Raw genomic sequence first — 25118 nt, forward strand, 5'->3', positions numbered from 1 at the left:
TATAAACAGAAAGTCAAGGAATGATCTGGCATAGCTGAAACAAAACAGTCAATCAATATACCATCTATATTCTATGGCTAATCTGATAAAACTGTTGTTCAAATGTTGTTTCATTATAAAACATCTATATTCTTGTTAATGAAAACTGTTCTGCCTCATCTTCCAAAGTAGTTTTTGATTCCTTTAGGAATGGCTAGCTTGCATCATGTTGGAGTGTTCTTATTTTCTGCTTCTTCTGGTGGACTGCCTACTGAAGAAATAACATTTGCCAGACTTCTCCAGCAGGAGGGTTATACCACAGCTCTTATAGGTAAGATAGAATGAAATAGGCATGTTTGTTCTGTTGGTTTTAGAAATGTATATCCTGCTTTTGAACTCAAAAACTGTCTTCCAAAACTGTTCACAAGCTAAAAATAGAATATCATAGTTCAAAATAAATTGGGCTGCTTTGCAAAGCACTGGCTCAGAGTTGAATCATGTGGTCAGTTTTATACCTTCGCTTGAAAGCCACTGGCACTGCTTTGACAACATCCTTCCTTGAACATTGACTAGAATGGGAACTGTAAAGTAGTGACAAATTGGTCACGAGGGACTCCCATACTTGAAAGGAAAAGGAAAAGGGCATACCTGTTTATTTTTTAATGCAGTGAAAAGTCTACAAGCCTACATCTGAATATCCACTTGAAATAATTGTATGGTTTTCTTCACTTAGGCAAATGGCATCTTGGGATAAACTGCCACAGCAATGATGACTACTGCCACCACCCATTAAATCATGGATTTAATTATTTCTATGGGTTCCCTGTGAACAATATCAGAGACTGCAAACCTGAGCATGGAAGTGTTTTTCAAAGAGGAATTAAAATGTACAATCCTACAATACTACAGATCACTGGGCTTGCTTTAATCTCTCTGGGAGTTTTGCATTATCTTGGTCTCCTCAGAATTTCTCACAGAGTGCTTGGCTTCTTCATCTTAATGGCTGCAGTGTTAATTGGAATCTTGCTGTTCTTCTTTTATAACTTTCGATATCTGAATTGCTTCTTGATGAGAAATTATAGTATTATCCAGCAACCCTGGAGCTACAAGAACCTCACTCAAAGATTTACAGAAGAAGCCAAAAGATTTATAAGAAGGTAGATATATTCATTTTTAAGGCAATGAATGGAATTCCAATGTGATTGACTGTTTATTGTAACATGTGGAATAGCTACCACTAGATTTATCTCATATCACAACAGATTTATGGAGCATCAGTTATCCCTCTAGTTAGTATAAATCTGCATCCAGTATGGCCAAATCTCAAATCAAATTTGGAGTAATTCTGGCACATCCTGAGGCAAAGCAGACTTCTCTTGCTGAAATCACCAGAAGTGAAGGAACATCATACATAAAAACTTTGTATCTCCACCTGCAAAAAAGGCAGACCACTAGTTAGGGGGAGGGAGAGGAATGTCTGAGTAACTGACAGATGCACTTTGTTATGATATCTGTGCTAGCAAGCAAGTAATGCTATAATGTTGTGGTTCTATGTTGAGCTCTGTGTGGCTCATCAGATTCTGTTCATGCATAGTTTCAGAACCTTTCTCATTCAATAGCATCAGTTTTGCAATCAAGTTTTGTCAAATTGTTTCTTATATTTTCTTTTGGGTTCATTTTAATTGCATAGGATTCATTCCTTGATATATGTGAACTGCATTTGTACCAGTCTGAAAATATTGTTTATTATTTGTATAGTACATTCAATTTAATTTACAGGTGATCAGTGTTGAAAAGATACTACCCCAATGTGCTAACTATTTTAATGAACACTATATTCAAAGCATTTTATGGTTACACTTTTCTGGAATTTTCTCAGTAGATGTTTTCCCCCCTTAAAGGGCTTTAATTTATTTGGAGTTAAACTCTATTGTTTCTTCAGCCCATTATTAACAAGCCTGGAATGATTGAGCAGTACTTTTCAGTTACAAACAAAATCAAAATCCCATACCAATTTATGTTTGAATATCATAATATGTAAGCTGTCCTGGGAGTAATAAATAATGCTTGTTAAGTATTTTTCTTGCTTAAAAAACTAGCAAGATTTTTGATGCCTTCCAGATTATTTGATATTTTGTATGGTGAAAAATCATATTTTGTACTATTCTATTTCAAGCACTGTTAGGCAGGCAAACAGTCCTGAAGATGTATAGGTAGAGTATATTCACTTAGGTTGTCATCATTTTTGAGCTGATGTTTTGAGTTTATGGGACTTGAAATTAAATTAAATATTTTTCCTCTATGTTAAAAAGTAATAGCGTAATTGTATACAAGTTTCCTCATAAGTAAGTCCCATTCATTTCAATTGGTCTTACACCCAAATAAATAAGTGTACATAAGTGTATAACCACAGCAATCTATCGTGAAAATTGTTCCTTTTAATTGGAAGAAGGTTGTGTGGCTACATAGGAAGATATTTGAGTTTGACAGATCATTTCAATTCCATCAATATCCCATAGATCTTTAGCCAATGTAAATCCAATTTAAATACAACAGACTCTGAGCATGTATGCTGGCACAAACTTAGAACTGCAGCATCCCATATCATTCTGGCCAATCTTGTGTGAGAGGTTATATCAAATTCATTTTAACAAAGGTGGAGATAAGAGAGATCTTTTAATATCAAAATCATTACCAGCCTTTGACAGGGGAACTACAAATCCACATTTTCACTGCATAAGCTCTTGCTTTACAGGGTGGAAGGGGAAAGGACTATTTCAGGATCCACACAAACTTTCAGATTCTCTGGCCTACTGGAAATTCCTTTCAAATGTCCTTCAAGATGACATTTTCTGTGGTAGTAGGTGATGTTTAAAAGACCCCATCCCACATGTCTGTTTGGGTATACAAAACTTATTTCCAGAGCTCTTTGTGTCACCGTTAATATATCTGTGGCATTTTTTCAGTGGGTTACTCTGAAATTTCAGAGACATAGCCATGTTAGTTTGGGATATGTATCTAAGCAAGTAGTCTCAGGGGTGAAACAAACCACCCCAAAGGGGTGGCGTGAAGCCTCCCTGAGAAAGGCAGATTGGGACAGCGGCAACTGCACACTGTGGCCCCATGCACCTTTTTGCTCATGCAAAAAGAAGCAGCAAATTGCTGGCTTTTCCCATTCCACAATGGCTTTACAGAGCTCCTGCAACAGACGCTGTCTAAATATTGTGCCGCCAGAGTGCCCAGAAGCCAGCCTACATGTGGGCAACCAGATATTGTGAAGCCAGCTTCCGGGAATCTTCAGAACATGTGGCATCAAAATATTGAACTCCAAAGCAGCATGGACAGTGGCGCAAAAGGGCAATCTGTTTCACCCTTCAGTCTATGAAAGCTTATCCTACAACTTCTTGCACACAGTTAGCTTTAAAGGTGCTACAAGATCCCCTTGCATACTATATAATTTCAGCTACACTTCAAATCTCAGGTCCATACTAGAATTCCCATGCCATCTCTTTGGTATCCAACAAGGTCCTCTGCACAAGAATTTAGAAAATCTTTGACAGCTGCTTGCTAATTTTGTTCATTTCATTTGTCCAGAGCATGGGCCCAGATGAACAGAGTAGGGTCAGCTGGGACTAGCAATGACTCTCTAGCATTTTAGGCAGGGGATTTTCAACTGAGTTAAAATCAGTCCTAAGCCTATTCAGTTTCTGAAATCAAACAAGCTTGGATGTTTCCAAGGAGATACTTTGGTATAGGGAATAATCAACCCCATTCAAGTTCATGAATGGAATCTGTTAGTAGAATGAACAGTATTTGTTTGTTTGTTTGTTTTGATAGACTCAGCACTGAGCAGGATCTGGTATGGTATGGATGCTTAGACTTTGGCAATTACTAAGCAATTACACCAAGTTTATATAGAATTCTTATAAAACCACATAGTGGCAGCAACTGAACAATAAAAGGCTATGACAGTAATATGAACTCATCAATAATGTGAACACACAGTTTTCAAACTCTGTCACTCTTGTTCTTTGTACCGCATACTGTTTTTTTAAACTAGTTTCTTTTATTTGACAAATTTGTCAGTGTTTTAGAACATGGCTCAAAATGTTTTGTACATGTTCAATTTAACTTGAAATCTCTAAAGAGCTTACAATATACCATGGGTTATTTTTTCTTAAATGAAGTTAAGAAACAGCCCATGAAAGGTGTTTAGACATTAGCGTACTATCTAAGGTTCCTAATACCTGTTCCCCACATCCCCCCCCCAAAAAAAAAAAGAAAGCAAGGGAAAGGTCCTCCTCCCCATTGCCTCTCCTAATCGGGCAGGTTTCTAAGCCACACACAAGGGCTACATAAGTATAGCTGGCATGGTTCCCTGTTTTTTCATTTCTCTCCTTTACATCATTGTAAATGTGAAGGAGGGAACATGACAGGTGCAAAACCTGCAAGTATATTCCTATTCTCCCTACTCAAGCAGTAGGGAATTGCGGGTATGGATGCCTGAGCAGGGCTCTGTTTTTTTGGGTTTTTTTTTTTTATTGTTAGTAGGCATAGACTACAGTAATTATCTCTTCCTCCACCCCCTGGCAGAGGCGTGTATGTGCTTGAATTTGAAAATGAATGAATAAAAGTAAGACATTATCTTGAGGATGACAAAACCTTTTTACTTACTTATGGAAGGCAAAGCACCTATTTCTCTGTGATGTGGTACATCTGAAGATTTAAGACTGTGAAAAGTCAAATGTGTGTAGCTGCTTGTAGCCATGAAAAAATATTCTGCATAGGAGCAGATAACAGAGAGACTCTCAAAAATTATCATGTTCTTCTCATTTTTGCTCTATATTTAAGGAAGCCAGTAACACCCTGCCTTTGTTTGTTCTTGACACTTTAAAAAAGTTATTTTTTCACTTATTTAAATTTAGTCATACTTTAAATGCCACTTTGACATGATATGCTTCAGTTATAAAAGATGAACTGTACCAACTGTTTGAAGCAACAAATTCTTTTTGACTGAAATAGCATTCAGTATACTCAGTTCATTAGTGAGGAATCATAGAATCGTAGAGTTGGAAGAGACCACAAGGGCCATCCAGTCCAACCCCCTGCCATGCAGGAAATCACAATCAAAGCATCCCCGACAGATGGCCATCCAGCCTCTGTTTAAAGACCTCCAAGGAAGGAGACTCCACCACTCTCCAAGGGAGTTTGTTCCACTGTTGAACAGCCCTTACTGTCAGGAAGTTCCTCCTAATGTTGAGGTGGAATCTCTTTTCCTGCAGTTTGCACCCATTGCTCCGGGTCCTAGTCTCTGGAGCAGCAGAAAACAAGCACTCCATTTACTTAGGAATGAACTTTTAATTAAACAAGACAATGCAAGTAATCCTATGATTATGTGTGCAGAATATGCACACACATATATATCCAATTCAGAGCCAATACCGGGGCTGGCACTGCTGAAGACCAAGTCCCCAAAGGGTGGGAGTCACTGCCAGTTGTTATAGCAGGGATGACAATCATGCAGCCCTGAGATGTTGTTGGACTACAACTCCCAGCATCCCCAGCCTGCATAGCCAGTTGGTAAGGAAAGATGGGAGTTTTAGTCCAATCACATCTGGAGGACTGCAGGATTTCCATTCCTCCCTGGCTTGCTTTCACCTTTTTTGTCACATGAACTGGAAAAGAGCTTGGAAAACTTTCAGCTTTTGACTGCATCAGCCCTTCCTCACCCTTGGAACTGCTGTTTGGGAGATGGGAGCAGGGAAAGTAACTCTTGAAAACTCTGATTGATAATATAAGATAGTAATAGTATACTTCTTGGTGGGAGAGGAAAGGAAACAGAAACTACAAGCGAGACTAGTCTTCCTCTCCTCTCCCCCCCAAAAAAATCCTGGATTGACACTGTGTGTGTGTATGATCTGTAATGGGAATGGTATAGCCTCCCAGATGTTGCTGAACTACAGTTCCTGGCATTCTTCATCATTCATTATTCTGTGTAGGGAGATTATCACACACACCTAAAAAGCGAATTAAAGCAGAATAGGTGTGCCTATGGTCAAATCATATCAAATGACACCACAGCTGAGCTGTAGCTGGCCTGAATTCGATCCATGACTATTGCATACCTTTTTACTGACAGGGCTTTCCCATTAATGGCTGTGCAGTAATGTCTGGGCTTTAGTCCTGGCGTTGGCAATCACATGGTATCATTTTCATCCCCTTCCTGCTGCTATTCCCAAGCAGCCTGTTTTCTTTCTTTTTTAAAAAAAACACTTTCTTTTCTTTGCCCCCCCCCCCAAATTGCCTAAATTGTGTAGAAAATGAGAAAAAATATAAACCAAATGAATGCTGTAAAACAATTGGGAGGAAAGGTGGGGTTAAAAGCGGCATGCTGAGAAAGAGAGCCTCAGACTAGAAATGGCTGCTGCAGTAACTGTAGTAGAGGCTGCTCCCAAGCATTTTCTTTCATTAACATGAGTGCGGCAAAAACATGGACTCATGTGACAATCTCCTAGGTCTGTTGAACTATTGCAGTTCAACTTCTAGAAGGACAAAAATGTCCACAAAATTCAGTATTTTCTACATATCATGCCCCATCCTGCTTTTACTCCCATTTCAAGTTCAACCTATTAGATTTTGAATGGGATTTATATAAGTGTTAACTATGAAGCAGTTGACTCAATTGTTCTATTTCCATCAAGGCTAACAGTTGGAATTAGGCTACATGTTCTACATATACCACAAGTATTTTAAATAGTGAAGAAATCTACTTGAAATCCATAAACAATGTCCGGCTCTTCAAGTTATTTTTTCACAGATGCTTTGCATCTCAAGTGAGGTCTTCAAGTTCCTTTTATGACCAATTTATGTGTCTCTCTTTTCTATTAAAGAAGACATTCACAGTTGATTGGAAAGTGAGTCAGCTCCTGAAGTGTGTGGGGTATTTTTTAACAGATAATATTTTTTAAAAGGAGGAAAGAAATATTTAACAGCAACCAAGAAGAATTACTGTGCATGTTAAACAATGTCATGTTGAGCTTCTAAGGTGTCATTGCCATGTGAACAGATATGACTGTCTGCTTTATGGAAGTGCAGAGTTTGCTTTATTGTCCTCCCAATGAATAAAATGTAGATTTGTTAAGAAAGGAAGGTCTGTCTTGGTAAATTGTGTAGAAGGGGATGGCAATAAATTTCCAAAGGAGCTGTTTGCTGAAGTGCTCCAGTTAATAAAACAGGACTTTAACTGTTATTGTCAAATCTGCCTCCCATTTACAAGCTGATGTGCCATCCCATTTTCAAGGTCACAGGAGAGGTAGTCAGTCATGGTTCCCCTTCCATCCAAAAAGAGAGAGATTTAGACTGAGAAAAATAGCCATCACTGACTTTCTAATCTTAAAGATATTAATAGGTGAGATCCTTTACCTGAGAGTGTGCTGTCAATCAGGGCTGGTGGGCTTAAAAAGCAAACCAGTGGATGATTTTATACCTTTCTGTATGAACCACTGATTAGATATCTGTTCTTGGAGTCAGAATTCAGTGTTACAGTAGCATCCTTTATATTGCTTCAGGGGTTGTTATCTCCAGAAAATGGGCATTTGTAATAGAAGTGGTGACTTGTATCTGTCCTGTATTTATTGCTGTAATCCTAGGTTCCCATTAGATGCTGTTGCAAGAGATGTAAGTTCTCTCTTTGGTACTTTTTTAAAATCAATCTGCCTTAAGTTATTTTGTACTCCTATATGGAAAATGGGATTACTCTAAAAAAAAAAAAAAATTAGGCTTCAGCTCTTAACCCAAGATGATGATGATGATGATGATGATGATGATTACAACTTTGGATTCATTATTACATTGTAAATGACAGTCAAGCATTTTCATTCTCAGTTGCAGGTTATAGCATCAGTTGCAAGAACTAGGAAGACAAAAATATTTCTGCCTGCATTATATCTGTGGAATAAGGCTGCATCTGCACTGCAGAAATAAAGTGCCATGGTTCAATGCTATGGAATTCTGAGATTTGTAGTTCTGTGAGACATTTAGCTGTCTCTGTTAGAGAGGTTGGTGTCACAACAAATTGTAGTTCCCAGGATTCCATAGCAATGAGTTATGACAATTAAAGCAGTGCTAAATTGCTTTATTCCTGCAGTGCCGACTCAGCATTGAATTACAGTAGTATTTGCATTCAGGAAATTCCTCTCTGTGGAAAGCATAATTTTGGTGCAAAAACACATCAGTGTGGGTCATTAAAAGGTTCTAATGCAAAGAAACATGTTTCCAGAGTGCTATATGTTTTTGCAACTCTTCAAAACTCTGCTACAGTAATTTTACACTCAAATAAATCATGTAGATTTAGTAAATAATGCTTTTTTTGCACGTGCACACACATGAAATGATTTTCATACAACCCACACATCCATTTTTTAAAAAATATCTTGATAACAGTTTTGCACAAAAAAATTGAGGGTATCTGGAAAAATTGTTGCTCCATGAAAAATGTGGGTTTTTTTCTCACAAAAACACTTTTTGTGCAAAAATTCATTTCTAGATAGTTACAATTTGGTGCAAAATTGTTATCTTTACCCAAAAATATCAATTTTTCAGACATAAGCATGTGGCTGTCTGGAAACTGACTGAATTTTTGTTTGTTTGTTTGTTTGTTTGATTGATTGATAAAAGTCCACAATGTTCATGCAAAAGTTCACATGCACTTCTATGTAGATTAAAATACTTTGGGATGTGTGAATGTGGGCCAAAAGTGATACAAAAATACCTGTTTTCTCCAAGGGCCAGAAGACAGCTATGGAAATAATTCATCTTTGAATGCAAGGCTGCAGCAGTCTAATATTTGTATCCCTACCCTAGACCGTGACCAAGATAGAAACTTCAAAGGAAGGGGCTTTTTATGTATAGGGATGGTAATATATTGATAAAATTGTATGCATTCTTTGAATTCTAATGTATTCTTTCCCCTGCCTTTCTTTCTCTTTCAGGAACACTGATGCACCGTTTCTTCTTTTCCTTTCTTACCCTCAGGTGCACACAGCTCTATTTGCATCCCAGCTTTTCAGAGGAAAGAGCAAACATGGCTTATATGGGGATGCTGTGGAAGAGATGGACTGGAGTATAGGTATGTTAAGTGACTATCCATAAATATTATGTCTCATTTTCTAATTGCCTTTTCGCTATATGAAAAGCCTGGTACAGTCTATGACAGTGTAAAATGGTTATTTCCCTACAGTGAGCCAACTTCTAAAATGTTTTGCCTCAGCCATACACATGAGTGAGTCAAAACAAATTTAGGATGCCTCTCTAAGCTATTAAGGATGAATGATTACATTTCAAAGCATGTTAAAAACCTGGAAATTGAGGATTGTCTACATGGGCGATTTACCCCAAATTCCCCCCTGGCTTGCTGTGTCCTATTTACATGCTACAAGGCCAAAATCCTGAATTCAGTCTGTCTTCATGATGCCTGCTCCCTAACCAGCATTTAAACAAGCCACTTTCTGCTGCGGGTTTTCAGCTCTTTTTGCAGCTGTGGTGGTCTTTACTCATGGTTCCTGTGAGCCAACTGGCACCATGCTCTTTAACATTTACATGAAACCGCTGGGAGAGATCATCCAGAGGCATGGGGCGCGGGGTTATCAGTACTCTGATGACACCCAAATAGTCTTCTCTATGTCTCCGACTGATTCAGTGACCAAGGATGGCATCTCTCCTCTCGTTGCCTGTCTGGAGTCGGTAATGGGCTGGATGAGGGAAAACAGACTCAGTCTGAATCCAGAGAAAACTGAAGTACTCGTGATAGGTTCCCCTGGCCCGGGGATGGCGGTGGTTCCACCTGTTCTGAACGGGATCACGCTTCCCGTGAAGGACTCAGTACGCAGTCTGGAGGTGCTCCTTGATTCGTCGCTCCACCTTACATCTCAGGTGGATGTGACGGTCAGGAGCACCTGTTATCAGCTTAGGCTGATACTCCAGCTGCGACCCTACCTGGGCCGGGGGGACCTTGAAGCGGTAGTACATGCTCTGGTAACCTCTCAATTGGATTTCTGCAATGCGCTCTACATGGGGCAACCCTTGTACCATACCTGGAAGCTGCAATTGGTGCAGAATATGGCGGCAAGACTGGTCACTAATACACCTAGGACCAGTCATATAACACCGGTCCTTAAAGACTTTCACTGGCTGCCTATTCTCTTCCAGGCGCAATACAAGGTGTTGGTTATTACCTATAAAGCCCTAAATGGCTTGGGCCCAGGGTACTTGGAGGACCGCCTCTCTCCGTACAATCCGCCCTGCACACTCAGATCAACCGGGAAGCAATTATTAAGAGTTCCGGAGGTCAGACTAGTTACTACCACCAGGAGGGCCTTCTCTATCTCAGCCCCCAATCTCTGGAATTCGCTTCCCGATGAGCTCCGCTCGGCCACCTCACTGAACCAATTTAAGAAGGGGTTAAAAACACACCTTTTCGAGCAGGTATACCCCTGACTCCTGATTCCTGACTCCCGATGTGCTCCCCCCCCCCCCGTCAGCACTGTTGAGCTGGCACGAGATGTGGTTTTATTGTTGTAGTTGGCGTTTTTGCTGTTTTGTATGATGTTTTGTATTTTGATGGTTTTAAATTGTACTTGCACATGCTGTTAACTGCTTTGATTTTTAGAAAAGCGGTATATAAATAACAATTTTATTATTATTATTACCTCTACTGGCACAAGTCTCTCCGAGGACATGAGTTGCTTTACCCCCTGTTGATAACTTGGCAACAAGAGCTGCATGGGAAAGCAGCCATCCATTCTTTGTTGTGATAGCTGAAATACTGTAGCAAAGATAAAGGGGAATTTAGGGCCAGAATACACCAGGGGCACTTTGGAGTATTCTGACACCTGAAGATGGGGCCTCAGCCAATTTTATGTTTTTATCCCCCACATTCTTAAATATCAAACTGGGGTAAAACTGTCAAAACAGGTGTGGTCACAATAATTTGTAATAAGATATTGACAGAATTTATAAACTGAATGTACAGTATATTTTGACAACATGAAATTGAGAGAACTCAGCATCCTTTTCTTCTTCCTATTCATAATATCAATAGAGGTAGAAGGACAGTGCACACAATAATGATATCATGTGTGGTATTTACACTCCAGCTCTAGGATTTTTTTTAAAAAAAATGCATTGGATTTTCTTTCTCTCACTAGTAAGAATTCCCATGTATGTCAGGCGGGGATATGTATCTTCACTTATATTCTTTCATGTAAGAGCAACAACTTTCAAAGGTTTTCTCTGCCAGGACTATAGGATCTTTGGACTTTTTCCAATGCTCTTTCTTTCTTTCCAGAAAAAAAACAATGCTTTTTCACAAAAATGGGTACAGTTTATGTAAAATACAGTCCTCCCTCCATTTTTGCCAAGTTCGAGCCCACAGTCTCAGTCCTTTGTAGACCGGCAAGTGGAGAAGGTTAAAATGGCCTGTGTGGCCATGACGCACGGAGCCATTCAAGTCAACAGGGCTTGCGTAGGTGTCAATTTCTATTTTTGGATGGGATGAGGTCTGGAATGGATACCCGCAAAAATGGAGAAAAACTGTAGAATGTTTTTTGCACAAATCCATTCTTTTTGTGTGCAAAACTGACTGAAAATAGGAAAAACAGGGGGAGAATGCCACTTTATTTCTACTGGGGCAATCTTTTTCATTTGGGTATCTCAATAAATCAGGATACCCTGTCTTTTGAGGATCATAAAAATTTTCAAATATACTTTACTTCTAAATGCATGGTATAATCAAATCCCATTTTCAAAGGAATGTTCATATGTTCCACTCAAACATCAAGATTTAGTGAACACACAGTGAAATAAACATACAATAACATTTCAGAAGACACACATGTTCTTAGGCTGTGGGATATTTTCTGATTTCAGTGAAGGCCCATGTTCTCCTAAAAGAAGAAAATTTTATTTCCCTAGAATGGGAATGGGCCAACTTACTCATGACCCAAACATGTCAGTTTGATTTGCTGTTTCATGTTTTGTTGGCATGGGACATTTCCTCCCCCCCCCTTTCCTTCCTTCCTTCCTTCCTTCCTGTTCCAATACCGTGCTCTGACTGGAACAAAATTACAGTGACAGAAATCAATAGATTAACTGAGATAGATTTTGTTTGAGCCAGGGTGGTAGCAGTTGTTGTCCGCTTGGAGAAAAAGACTTTCAGACTTTGTTTACTGTACCGATGTCTGTATTGTAGGGGTAGTTCTGTGGATTTTGTTACAAAACAGGAATTCAGGGGAACTAAAATATAATGCAAAAGGGCTAAAGTAAATGTTCTGAGCAAAAGTATGTGAAGAAGGCAGCATGGAAGCATGGTATTTCCTTGTTTCTTGTAACATCAGGTTGATTCAGAGTTTTACCACGATTTCAAACTCCACTCGGTATCACAGAAATACTCATGTTTCTTCTGCAGTAAGAAAAATACTGTTCTTATGTGCAGTAATGTTTGCTGCCGTGTGCATGAAACAAAAGCCCTGATATATACATGAACTTTTGTATAGGTATGTAAAATATAAAGAATATAAAGTATTCAGTGTTCAAAAATTTGTTTCTTAAGTGTGAGGAAACCCTGATGAGGGTAATCCTGGGTTGACAAAAATCTCCACAGTTCGTAATTTATTTTGCATATATATATATATATATATATATGGAGATGATAGATAGATAGATAGATAGATAGATAGATAGATAGATAGATAGATCTGTGCTTTTATATTCAGTAAACAGCATTTTCTGTTTAGGAACCAACATTTCTGCACAGAAAATAATAAGTCTGTGCAGAAATATTCCTTTCCATGCAAAAAATGTTGTTTTCTGTGGACACAATACTGTAGTTGAGGACTATGCAAAATTTCCATGTGTATTTTTTGTGCAGAAAATATCATTTTTGTGCAGAAAATAGCATTTGTATATATGCCAAAAATTGTGTTTTCTTCACACACACCTGACACAAATACATGCACATTTTACTCAGAATATGTCCCAAACTGGGAATAATGTTTGAAAGCTGCACAGTTTTCGAAGTCTTTTTTTTTTTTTTTGGTAGGAAGATGAAATTGTTTTTAAAATACTCTTTTTTTGTCAAGAAGTAATTTAGCAAAGAATTGCATCCTTACATTTGTGTAAGAATCATAATGTAGAAAGTTTGGGTGACAAAACAGCAGTATTAGCTGGGAAACATGGGTTATGTGAATGTAAAAGGAGGGACTTTCTTTTTAAATATGTGCTGATCATGAGGCTTATCAATTCTAAAACTTTTTGAGAGTGGGTTGAGTACCATCTCATTATAATATGGACACAAGGAAAGTGATTATTACTGACACACACTGTGTGGTGGTTAACATTATTTGGCTGGTCTGACATATAACATGAGATGACAGGGGGGACACAACAATAACTGAAAGTGCCTCATACTTTGACAACTAACAGAGCTATGTAAGACATAACAACAAGGGGTTATACTTTTGCAAGAACTGCCATTCTGCAGTTGAGAGGATTCCTCTTCATGAATTCATATTGTACTAGACTCTCAGCTCCATGGAACTGAGTCCAAAATGCACGGTCGTTGAGCGCCTTCCAAGGCCATCTTTGGGGCATTAAAGCTACATCATGTTTTACCCTGTTATTGCTGTTTATTAGGGTTATGAGCCAAATTTAATCTATTTGCATTAGCACTGTCAGCAACTATCAATCCTATATCATCTACTGTGCACTAATATGATTGCCAATATAGCATCTATGGACTCAGTTATGAATAGAGAAGGGGAGGATAATGGGCTTTCATTGAAGATAACTATACGATTGTGAATGCAGTTCAGGGGGCATCAATTGGAGTAGTGCAGGGCAATGGGACATATAGCGTGAACAGGGTGAACAAGAAACACAAAGGGAGATGAGATAGATACCTAAGATCTATCCCGCCTTCCATTCACCCTGTTAGCCCAAGAGAACCGAGGATCATCCCAAACATACCACAGACCCTCACCCTGCTCCTCTGCAACACCAGGTTGGTAAAAAAACAAATCTTATATCAACCACGATTTGCTAGAAGAGGAGAATGCCGACCTGGCGTGTTTTACAGAAACCTGGCTGGGAGAGGACCATAGTGTGACCTGGGTCAAAGCTCTCCCAGCTGGGTATGCTGTCAAGGAGCAGGTCAGGGAAAGTGGGTGAGGGGGAGGAGTGACCATGGTCCACAAAAGTACCATCACTCTGACCAGAAAACCGGGCCGTAAAACAGAGCACATCGAGTGTATTTACCTGACTTTAAAGGCCAGGGACAGTTTGGGGATTCTGTTGGTCTACCGTCCACCCCGTTGCCTAACAGACTCCCTAACCGAGCTGACACAGCTGGTCTCAGAGCTGGTGTTGGAGTCCCCTAGGCTTCTTATCTTCAAGGCTGGCTCATCAGACCTGACAGGTGCAGCTCAGCAATTCATGGATTCCATGAGGCCATGGGTCTGTCCCAATTGGTCTCAGGTCCAACACATTGTGCTGGTAATACACTCGATGTGGTCTTTAGCATGGACCAGGAACATCCGTGGGCAGAGGTAAAGCAAACCATTGCCCTGTCATGGATGGATCATTTTCTGGTCAAGGTAGGACTGAAGGCTACAATCCAAAATCCCCTTGGGGGTGGGGGACCTATTAAAATGGTCCGCTCTCGAAGACTGATGGAACCCAAAAGGTTCCAAGAAGCCCTAGAGGGAGTTTTGGTTGTGAATGATGGAGATTCTGTTGAAATCCTGGTCAATACCTGTAATAGCAATCTTACCAGGGCTCTATCGCTCCCGAGCATCCTTTCCAGCCCACTCCAAATAAAAAATCCTGGTATACGGAAGACCTTCATAAATGAAGCAGGCTGTGTAATGACTAGAGCATCGCTGGCAGAAACATCAGTGCTTATCTGACAAGATGCTCCATAAGAATATGTTAAATTCTTATGGAGCAGCGATCAATGCAGCAAAGAACTCGTTCTGTGCTGCACAGATTGCATCGGCGGAGTCTCGTCCAGCAGAGCTGTTCAGGGTGGTTAAAGAGCTAACTCAACCGTCTCCCACCCTGAACCCTTTAGTAGAACCAACTATGGCCTGATGTGACGCTTTTAATGACTTATTTGCTGATAAAATTTCTCAGATAAGGGCTGATCTTGATGACAGAGATGTCCAGTGACTCTGTAAATCGGATTAAACTGAATCACTTTGAGTTTGTAAATACCAATGACGTGGACAAGCTCCTTGCCCATCCTGGCTGACTGTCCAGGGAGGTGATGAAATAAAAACATCACTTCATTTGATAATAAATGCATCCTTCCGGGAGGGTACATTTCTGTCTTCACTAAAACTAGCTATAGTGAAACTTCTTTTAAAGAAACCCTCCCTGGATCCCCTGTTGAGGAACAACTACAGACCGGTCTCTCTATTACCATTCTTGGGCAAAGTGATCGAGAAGGCAGTTGCCTTCCAACTCCAAGCTGTCTTGGATGAACTCGATTATCTAGACCCATTTCAAACTGGCTTTAGAGCGGGATACAGAGTTGAGACAGCCATGGTCATCTTAGTCGATGATCTCCGTCTGAGTATCGATGGGGGAAGTGTGACCCTGTTGGTATTCTTGGTCATTTCAGCAGCCTTCGATACCATCAACCATGGTATCCTTCTGGAGCGCCTGAGAAAGTTAGGTATCAGAGGCACTGCGCTCCAATGGTTCTGTTCCTACCTCTCGGGTAGACTCCAGATGGTAAGGCTGGGGGACAGTTACTCTCGCAAAAGAGAGCTGACATCTGGCATTCCTCGGGGCGCCATTGTATCCCCCATGCTATTTAACATTTACATGAAGCCACTGGGAGAGATCATCCGGAGACATGGAGCACGGTGTTATCAATATGATGATGACACTAAGATCTACCTCTCCATGTCTCCGACTGGTACAATAACTGAGGACGGCATCTTCCCTCTGGATGCCTGCCTGGGGTCAGTAATGGGCTGGATGAGGGAAAACAAACTCAAGTTGAATCCAGAAAAAATGGAGGTACTTGTGATAATACTCCTAGTCCAGGGACGGAGATTTGCCATCCTGTCCTGGACGGGGTCACACTCCCCCTAAAGGACAAAGTCTGCAGTTTGGTAGTACTCCTGGACTCATCTTTACATTTATCATCTCAAGTTGATGCGATGGCCAGGAGTGCTTGATACCTGGACAAAAAGGACCTTGAAACAGTGGTACATGCACTGGTAATCTCTCGCTTAGATTTCTGTGATGTGCTCTACATGGGGCTACCTTTGTACCAAGTTCAGAAGCTTCAACTAATCCAAAATGCAGCAGCCAGATTGGTCACTGGAACTTCCAGATCAGACCATATAACACCAGTCTTAAAATCCTTACGCTGGCTGCCAATTAGCTTCCGGGTGCAATGCAAAGTGTTGGTTATTACCTTTAAAGCCCTACATGGCTTGGGCCCGAGTTACTTGAGGGAACGCCTCTCCCTACACAATCTGCCTCACACCCTCAGAACAACTGGGAAGAACCTACTTGTCTCCTAAAGTGAGATTAACAGCTACTTCACAAAGAGCATACACTGCTGCTGCCCCCATGCTATGGAACAACCTTCCGGAAGAGATCCGCCTCATATCTACCTTAGATGCCTTGAAGAAGGCATTAAAGACGGATCTCTTCCAGCGAGCCTAACCCCCAGATCTTCTGTAAAGAAGAACGGTTCACCTCAGGTCAGAATTGCCATTTATTGATTTTATTGTAGCAATTTTAGATATGTATTTTAGATATGTATTTTAGATATTGTATCATTGTATTCTTGTTGTAATCCCACTTCGATCCATTGGGAAAGGCAGGAAATATAAATAAAATTTTATTATTATTATTATTATTATTATTATTATTATTATTATTATTAAATTAATCTAGAGTTCTGTTTAATCTTATAAGGGGCAGAACAGATGTTCCACTCAAACACCAAGAATTAGTAAACACGCAGTGAAATAAATATACAATAAAATTTCAGAAGACACACATGTCAAATCTGATTTTTATAAAATCTATTTGAAACCCCGCTGTCCACACCGTCCACTCCCAGGAGAACCCGAAAGTGCACAGCTCATCCACATGGTGCAGTGTCAAGCTCCCTACCATGCATGTACACCATTGCATAAACAGATTGCTGCCTACTGCGTAGATGCCATCCCATTGGCTAGCCACGCCTTTGAACGGCCACACAATTGCACCTGCAATCCTCCTTGGAACATCAGTGTGTCCAGTAAAACACTAGCAAAGCACAATCAAGCCTCCTACATGCCACCTTCACACCCCTTCACTCCCATTTGGACTGTCTGGTTTGTGTCTGTTGTAACTATATCCACTTATAGTTATGTCACACTTCCACTTTTTTGCACTGCCACCCTGACCACTTGAGTACCACAGCTCCATCCTTTTTTAATGCGCACTTGCACCAGTGCATTTATGTGCAACTTTAGGATTGGGTTAGGATGGATGGATTGCTCCTTCAGAACTGCTCCTTCAGAACTGATCTGACGTTGGGAAGTTTATATGCAGGGTTGAAGGTGTGCATTTTCCGGGCTAAGTCAGAATATCCTGATTTTTAGGCCTGGAGTGTGGCTTCAATCTGGTTTCCACCCTCTTTGGAGGCATGTGTCATCTAAATGCCCCGCCTTCAAAGTGGTCGAAACGGCTTTATGTGTTTCACCCCTATATGTATGTTACTCCAGATAATATCCAGAAGATGTATGTATGTGCACAGCAAAACCTCTGCTTTTTTAAACTTAGCCAAACACAGTCACAAAAAGAGAAGTGCTGCACAGTTTATAGATATGAATATAGCATGCCCTGTTTTTCATGTTACAGATGAACCACAATCACCTGACTGGGGAAGATGGTGAACTATCATTTCATGTTAGTAGTATCTAAACCAGGAATGGGAAATCTGCTCTCCTCAGGTAGTTGTTGACCTTAAATTCCCAGCACTGTCTATATCTAGCAGTCCTACAATTAACTAGTCCTAATTATTATTATGATTTTACATAGGATTCTGTAAAGCAAGCAAGGTTGAGTATGAGTCTACACAAGGCATATGGCCTCATAGAGCATAACTTTCAGAGGCAGGCTAATTTATCAAGTTCTGCAAGGGTTCTACTTGCTTTGTGGGTATATTGGAATGACTCTTCATTTCTAGAGGTAATTATCCGTGAAAACAAGTTTGTACTTGAAATAATCAAGCTGAAAGCACAGCAGTGCTAAAACATAATATTCTCTTGCTTTCCTCCCACCAGTTCACCTTATACCCATTTGTGGTTTCATATAGCAAAGTACAAAATTATTTTCAGTAAACAATACCGTATTTATTAAATTATTGCAAAATGACTTTCACCTCAACAGTAGATACATGCTTAGCAATGAACTTAAAACAACAAACTCTTGATTGTAAACACACAGAGTTCAACCTAATTCACATTTCTACTCCAAATGTAATATCAGAATTGAGTGGATGAATTTCAACACTACCATCAAGCTATAGTGATTGTTCAAGAGATGGGTCTTGTGCCAGCTATCCTCAGCCATCACATATTAGAGTGCTGTTTATTAAAACAGAGAAAACTATTTAACCTACCATTATCAGTACTGATAAAATTCTGCTACTCCAGATGTTTCCACTGCTCATTCCCTTTCAGCCAGAAAACCATTAGCCTTAATGGATCAGTTCTGTGCATTAATGAATTATCCTGTTGTCAAATTCAGTGTTGGATTCATACTACTTTTGTGTGGAGGGCAAAGTCATTTTGAAGATTTTGTGCAGAGGGATCGCTAATCCTAAACCACTAAATTTAGTTTCAAATTGAGTATTTTAGAAGTAAGATCTTGACACTGGAATTATCTTACCTGATGTAAGGACTTAACTGATGTAAGGAGAAAATCAGGGGTTATGTGAAAATCACGCCATCGTTTTCACACGACGTCGGGATTAAAGTGCCATTATCCTGGGAATAAACAGGTAATAAACAGTAACAAATCGTTCATAAGGAAATCCCATGAATGATTTGTTGCTGTTTATTGCCTGTTTATTCCTGGAATAATGGCTCATTAATGGCGATATGTGTGAAAATGTTAATCACAATTGCATGATTTTCACATGAATTCTGTTGTTTAAACCCCCAATTTTCTCTGTGTGATTAAGTCCTTAGTTAAAAATCATCACAACCAAGTTTGGTCTTATGAAACAATTTACAAAAATCCCAAACAACTATGTAATCCAACAAGTACTTGGACAGAGTACATTCATTTTAATAGAACATGCACAGAAACAGTGCTTGAACTCTAAAACAAAGTTCAAACATTCATGGAAGGACATTTTGTTCTAGATATTTTTGGTTCTTAATGATTGACAACCACCTCAGCACTTCCTTTAAACATGGTTTCTGTGAACTTCTCAGGGAAGAAATGAGCCCTGGAGAGACACATACAGTTTTTGAATGTTATGTAGTTCAAGCTGGATAGGGATACATTCTGGTGAAAAATCAATAGGAAACCATTAGCCCTGAGAAATTCCAATAAAATCAGTTGGAATCAAAGTGAACATGTGGTGCTGTAGACTTTAGAAAACCCTCTAGAATGCCTTTGCCTACATCACTTTGATCATACTTTAGCAATGTATTTTGGTGCTGGATTGTTAATATTTATTTGTTTGTTTGGATCCTAGCTCATGTTTCCCACCTGCCTTATCAGATACTCTTTCAGGAAATAAAAGGAGAAAGATAAGAGATGTAATTAAAGAAGGGAGAGAAAAAATGATTAACAATATCATCTATTTTTGATACTTTGAAGACAGACCTTGTAATTTAGAGACCTGCATGACCCATTTATTTTCTATGAGAGAGAAAACATTGGTGTGTGCAGCAGAAAAAAAGCTTGTACAGAGATAGAATGGGACTGGGAAACCATAAAGTTGTTTTTTTAGCTTTAAAATGCAAACTCATGAGGGGGTGGTGGTGGTGGCATAAATCAATGCCAGAACAAATTATTTGTCTGGAGAGGTCCCAGTCTCAAACTGTGAGAAGAGTAGGAAAGATTTCTGTCTCTGGAACTCTGAAGAAGCAATACCAATCAGCATGGACAATATACACCACTGGATTGTTGAACTGATTACATGTAAGGCAAATTCCTGGGATACTGGAGTTTTCAGAGTGCCTATCAAAGAGATTGTGTTGGAAATAGCAATGCAATAATAAAGAGACAATATATGTTTACTCTAAAGTCTTGTCTAGCTTCACAGAATACCTCCAGTTGTTTGTAAATGGATTATTTATTTATATAAAGAAATTCTAACCAGCTCTTAAATGAATAAGGCTACCAGAGCAGCTTACAAAAATCAGTAATTACACTTTTTCTGTTTTTGTGATTAATTGCTTACATATATCCCACAGGACAAAGAGCACATGGAAAAAGATTAGGTGAAAGGAAGAAAAATGTGGTGGTGGTTGAATGGGAATATAACTATTCTGCATCATACTTTGCTCAGGCTGCTGCCATACTGAATGCAGTTTCACACCGCTTTAACTGTCATGGGTCCATCCTAAGGAATTCTGGGATTTGTAATTTGTTGTGGCACCAAAGCTGACAGAAAACTAAATATATCATAAAATTACAAATCCCAGAGTTCCATAGCATTGAGCCATGGCAGCTAAAGTAGTGTCAAACTGTTAATTCTGCAGTCTAGATGAAGTCCTGGGTACACTATTTTGCTTATGTGCTGTTTCTCTCTGGCCTGTTCTTTTCTCTGTTCTCATTTTATGTTCCTCTTCTCCTTTTTGCCTCTGTTAATATTTTAACCTTAATTGCCTTCTTCTCCCATTCCATTCATGGCAAGATGGTTTTTCCAGAAACTTTTCTGGAAGGCAGTTATGGGATTGATGGCCACCACAAGGAGCTATGTGGTAGCAGCTCACGAACAAGTATCTTCTTCCTCTCATGGCAAGATGGTTTCTTAAAATCCTATTTTGTGGCAATTAGCATCTTCTAGAAATATAACCAACATTTAGAATGGTGCATATTGTTTATTCCACAGAAGTCAAACCATAATGCTGTTAGTGTGTCTACTAAAAGCAAGTTAGTCAAAAGTATAGTAATCTGGCCCATTTACACTCTTCAGTTTCCATCAGCCCTAGCCAGTATAGCCAGTTGTCAGGAATTCTGGAAGTTGTGATCCAAAACATCTGAGGAAACCAGGAACTTTATTGCACAGGGCTCCAGCATGGACAGAGAACGCTGGCGAAACGTCAGGAAGAAAATCTTCTAGAACATGGCCACATAGCCCCAAAACCCACCAAAAACTTGTCTAGTTTCTTCATAGCTGCCTTTCCAAATCCAAGTCTTCTGATTTCTTGACTGTATTCTCCACTCTGATTGGAAACGGAGCCAAGGGAAGAAAAGTCTTGAACTATTCTAATGTCTTTGTTGTTTACTATAACACACACACACGCACACACACACACACACACAAAGAGAGAGAGGAGAGAGTATTAAAACAGAAATAACAACAAAAACCCTAGAGCAGACAGATTTGATAATGTCACTAGTAGAGTCATAGTTGCAATTAATTTTGAATAAATACACTAAGCAATTATACTGTTCAGAAAGCAAAGACAGGTCATTTTGTTTGTATTTCAGTTATTGAAACATTGCTGAACAACCAAACAGGCTTTTGATGCTATTGAAAACAGCCAGTGAATACTGAGAAGACCAGGAAATAATCCAGTAATGACAATTGTATGATAAATGATCTTGCTCCAGGACCAATACAATCAGCCCTCTATATCCAATGATTTTTTATGCATGGATTCAAGCATGGCTTGTGTGTGTGTGTGTGTGTGTGTGTGTGTATTCCAAAAAGCAAATCTTGCTTTTGCTATTTAATATTAGGCACCCCATTTTACTATGCCATTGCATTTAACTGAACTTGAGAATCCACAGATTTTGTTATCCGCCAACAGTTGTGGAATCAAACCGCAAATAGATACGAAGGGCACTGTAAATTTCTGAATTGGGTTGTGGTGCATCATAAACAAGTCCTCAAAATGATCAGTTCACTAGCTTTATATGTCTTTATATGAGGAATGAGTAATTTATAAAACAGCACTTCCCTGTCAATATTCTTCAGCATTACATAAGTACAGTGGGCCCTCAGTATCCGCAAGGGATCCATTCCAGATTCCCACACATGCCAAAATCTGTGGGTGCTCAAATCCCATTGACCTCAATGGTGCCGTGGCCATATGGCACACCACCATTGGGAACAATGGCACTTTGCCGCCCCGGCTGCCCAAAACTTACCTCGCTACCTCCTCCTCCTCCTCCTCTTCCCCAACTGGAGGAGGAGGACGATGACAAAGGGGCAGCAGAGAGGAAGGAGGAAGAGGAGAACGGAGGTTCAGGCAGGGAGGAGGAGGAGGAGGAGATGGCGAGAAGAGGAGGAGGAGGCAGCCTCCTGCCATCTGCCATGGTGAAGCGGCGAAGTAGGCTTCAGGCAGACAGGGTGACAAAGTGCCATTGTCCCCAACCTCCGCCTCCACCTCTTCCTCCTCTGTCCTCCTCTGTCCTCCTCTTCCTCCGTCCTCCTGCTTCTCCTCTTCCCCATCACCTCTTCCTTCCTCTTCCTCCTCCTCTGCCACATCCCACAGGGTGTACTACATTTACTAAAGTTTTTCATGTATTGCAAATATATGCTTTTTAAATTAGATAGGTAGACAGATAGATAGGTGGATAGATAGGGTTTCACCTAAATATGTTGCAGATACATATTGAAGCTGTTGTCCTGCAGGCTTGTTTTAATCCTCTTAACTCCTGTACAGAAATGAGAGGATTAAGCAGATTCACACATCTATCTGTAATGAATGATTCCAAAAGTGCTAAGGCATATGGGAACATGATAGTGTCCCAACCTGTCAATGACTATGCCCTCTTTCTGGCACTTGTATCCTGAACTGTCAGCCCTTGCTACAATAGTGTTTCCTAAAATATGGTTGGCTGCCCATCGGTTGTATGATCTCCACTATAGATATGTTGGGTTTGTAGAGGTGTTGTATACATGTTGCATTGTGTTAAGACCAATGTCACTCCTGGGTTGCCTGAAACAGAATGACTACTCTGGGTGTTTATATACTTCTTTGTATATTTATTTAAAGATTTTACAGCCTACCTTTATACAACAAGATCTATAAAACTGGTTATAATTAAACATAAAACAGTGTAAAATAAAAGCCACATGCATCCAGATGCATTTAGGGTCATTCTGTCATGATATGATGCACTTTATAATGGCCACATCAGAGAGTGTATGAAACTTGTTCCAAGAAAAACGAGCTGCCAGAAATGTTCTAATGTGCTGGTAACTCATGAAAAAATAAATGCAAATGCTGAAGATCATTAAGAACATTTTTATTATTCATTCAGGTCAGTAGGAAAGTATAAACTTTGGAAAGCATGTGAAGTCTTAATGCTGAGTTCTATAATTCTCAAGCTTGAATTTTTCTGTCAAGTAGTTAGACGTACATGGCTATTTATTATTATTATTTTAGATAGGTTGAATCAATAATGAACTTCTAACAAATGTATTCATACATTTGCTTTTAGGAGATGAGAGTAAGTAACATCTCTTAAAAATGTACAAAAAGAGGATCAAAGAAAAATAAACGATTCTGAAACAAACCAGAAGCTTTGAAACTTAGCTTTTAATAGAAAATTTAGTGGGTTTTTTTCTTTTATTTGTTTTTGCTCTTGTTAGTGAAGGAACCCATATCAGCTCGAAAATATTGTAATGAGCTTTTTAGGCCAGTTTTTAACATTAAAAATCCATTAACTTAAAAAAATTAAAATACTACTGTTTGAAAACAAATGGAGACATATATACACATTTACATTTAGAGGGTTAGATTAGGCACGTGTGGAACAGAAACATTAAAATCAATGGGAAATGTTATGACTAACTCAAGTCATGCTTATTTCACTGTCTATTTGATCACTTTGGCAGGATACAGATGGGCAAAAAGGGGTGTATTCATGACGTCATGAAGGTAGAGCCTTCAGACGGGCCTTACCTGAATGCCGCCATGAACACGCCCCCCGCACGCCCCAAGCGGGAAGAGGCGGCATTAAAAAGGTGCTGCTTTTCTCCGCTTCTTTTCCGTTTGATGCGCAGCTGCGCAGCTCCATCTGTAAGCTGCTGCACCGGTACGCCAGAATTGCTACGCCGCTAATTTAAGTTGCCCATTTAAAAGCTCCGTGTCTGCTGCGTCGCATAATGAGTCGGGGTCCTGGAACATGCGCAGTTTGCAGTCAGGCTTTAATTGCAGCGTCAGCTGCCATGCAGGTGTGGAAGCTGCAGCACAGCTGCAGCGCATTTTAAGACTCGTAACCCTAACCCTAACCCTAACCCTAGAGCAACATGTACACATGCGCTGCTTGGAAAGTTTGGACTTTAAAGTGAACCCCTACACACATTCCTGTGCCATTTTCACCTAACAATAAAAAATGCTAAAACTGTAAATATTTACATATATACAAGGGAGGTGATGGGGGATGGCAGGGGGACAGCGGTGGCAGCGGAGACAGCTGTAGCTGTGCATTGCAGATTCAGCAAGAGCGCGGGGACCAAAGGAGAGGAGGCATCTATGATGCTGGTGACACTGGCAAAGTGCAAGCGGGCAAGGATGCCAACACCAGCTGATCACCAGCTGGCAGGAGACCACCATTGTTCTTGGGCAGAGCGGGGGGAAAAGTTTTAAAGGGGCTTGGGCACTTTAAATGTGCCCATAGGCTTTCTGCCGCCGCTGCTTAGCGCTGCAGCTGCGCAGCTGCGCATCCGCCAGCCGGCAAAGGAAAAAAAAAGGCCCGTTTTTGGCCGCCCATGAGGAAGCTGCCTCTCTCTTTGCAGCGTCCTCCGAGGCGGCGGTTTGGAAACTGCGGGTCCGAAACGGACCCAGGTGAGGCGTCTTCACTGCCCCCCATGTGGAAGCCCCATCTCCTGAGCCACGCCCCCGGGGCGGGCAGTCTGGAGGCTCCGTATTCAG

The 25118-nt window shown here is 40.2% G+C and overlaps 1 protein-coding gene across 1 annotated transcript in view; it reads left to right on the forward strand.

Annotated features, from left to right (window-relative positions):
* Positions 1-25118, forward strand: part of LOC149319379 (steryl-sulfatase-like) — a 140139-nt gene that overhangs the window by 40104 nt on the left and 74917 nt on the right. The window contains exons 4-6 of the mRNA XM_089511570.1: positions 188-310; positions 713-1136; positions 8970-9106. Coding sequence (XP_089367696.1) covers positions 188-310; positions 713-1136; positions 8970-9106 — 684 coding nt within the window. The remainder of the gene's footprint in view (positions 1-187; positions 311-712; positions 1137-8969; positions 9107-25118) is intronic.

The sequence above is a fragment of the Sceloporus occidentalis genome, unplaced genomic scaffold (genome assembly GCF_023333645.1).
Source record: "Sceloporus occidentalis isolate IW3139 unplaced genomic scaffold, rSceOcc1.0.p SCAF_2, whole genome shotgun sequence".
Classification (NCBI taxonomy): domain Eukaryota; kingdom Metazoa; phylum Chordata; class Lepidosauria; order Squamata; family Phrynosomatidae; genus Sceloporus; species Sceloporus occidentalis.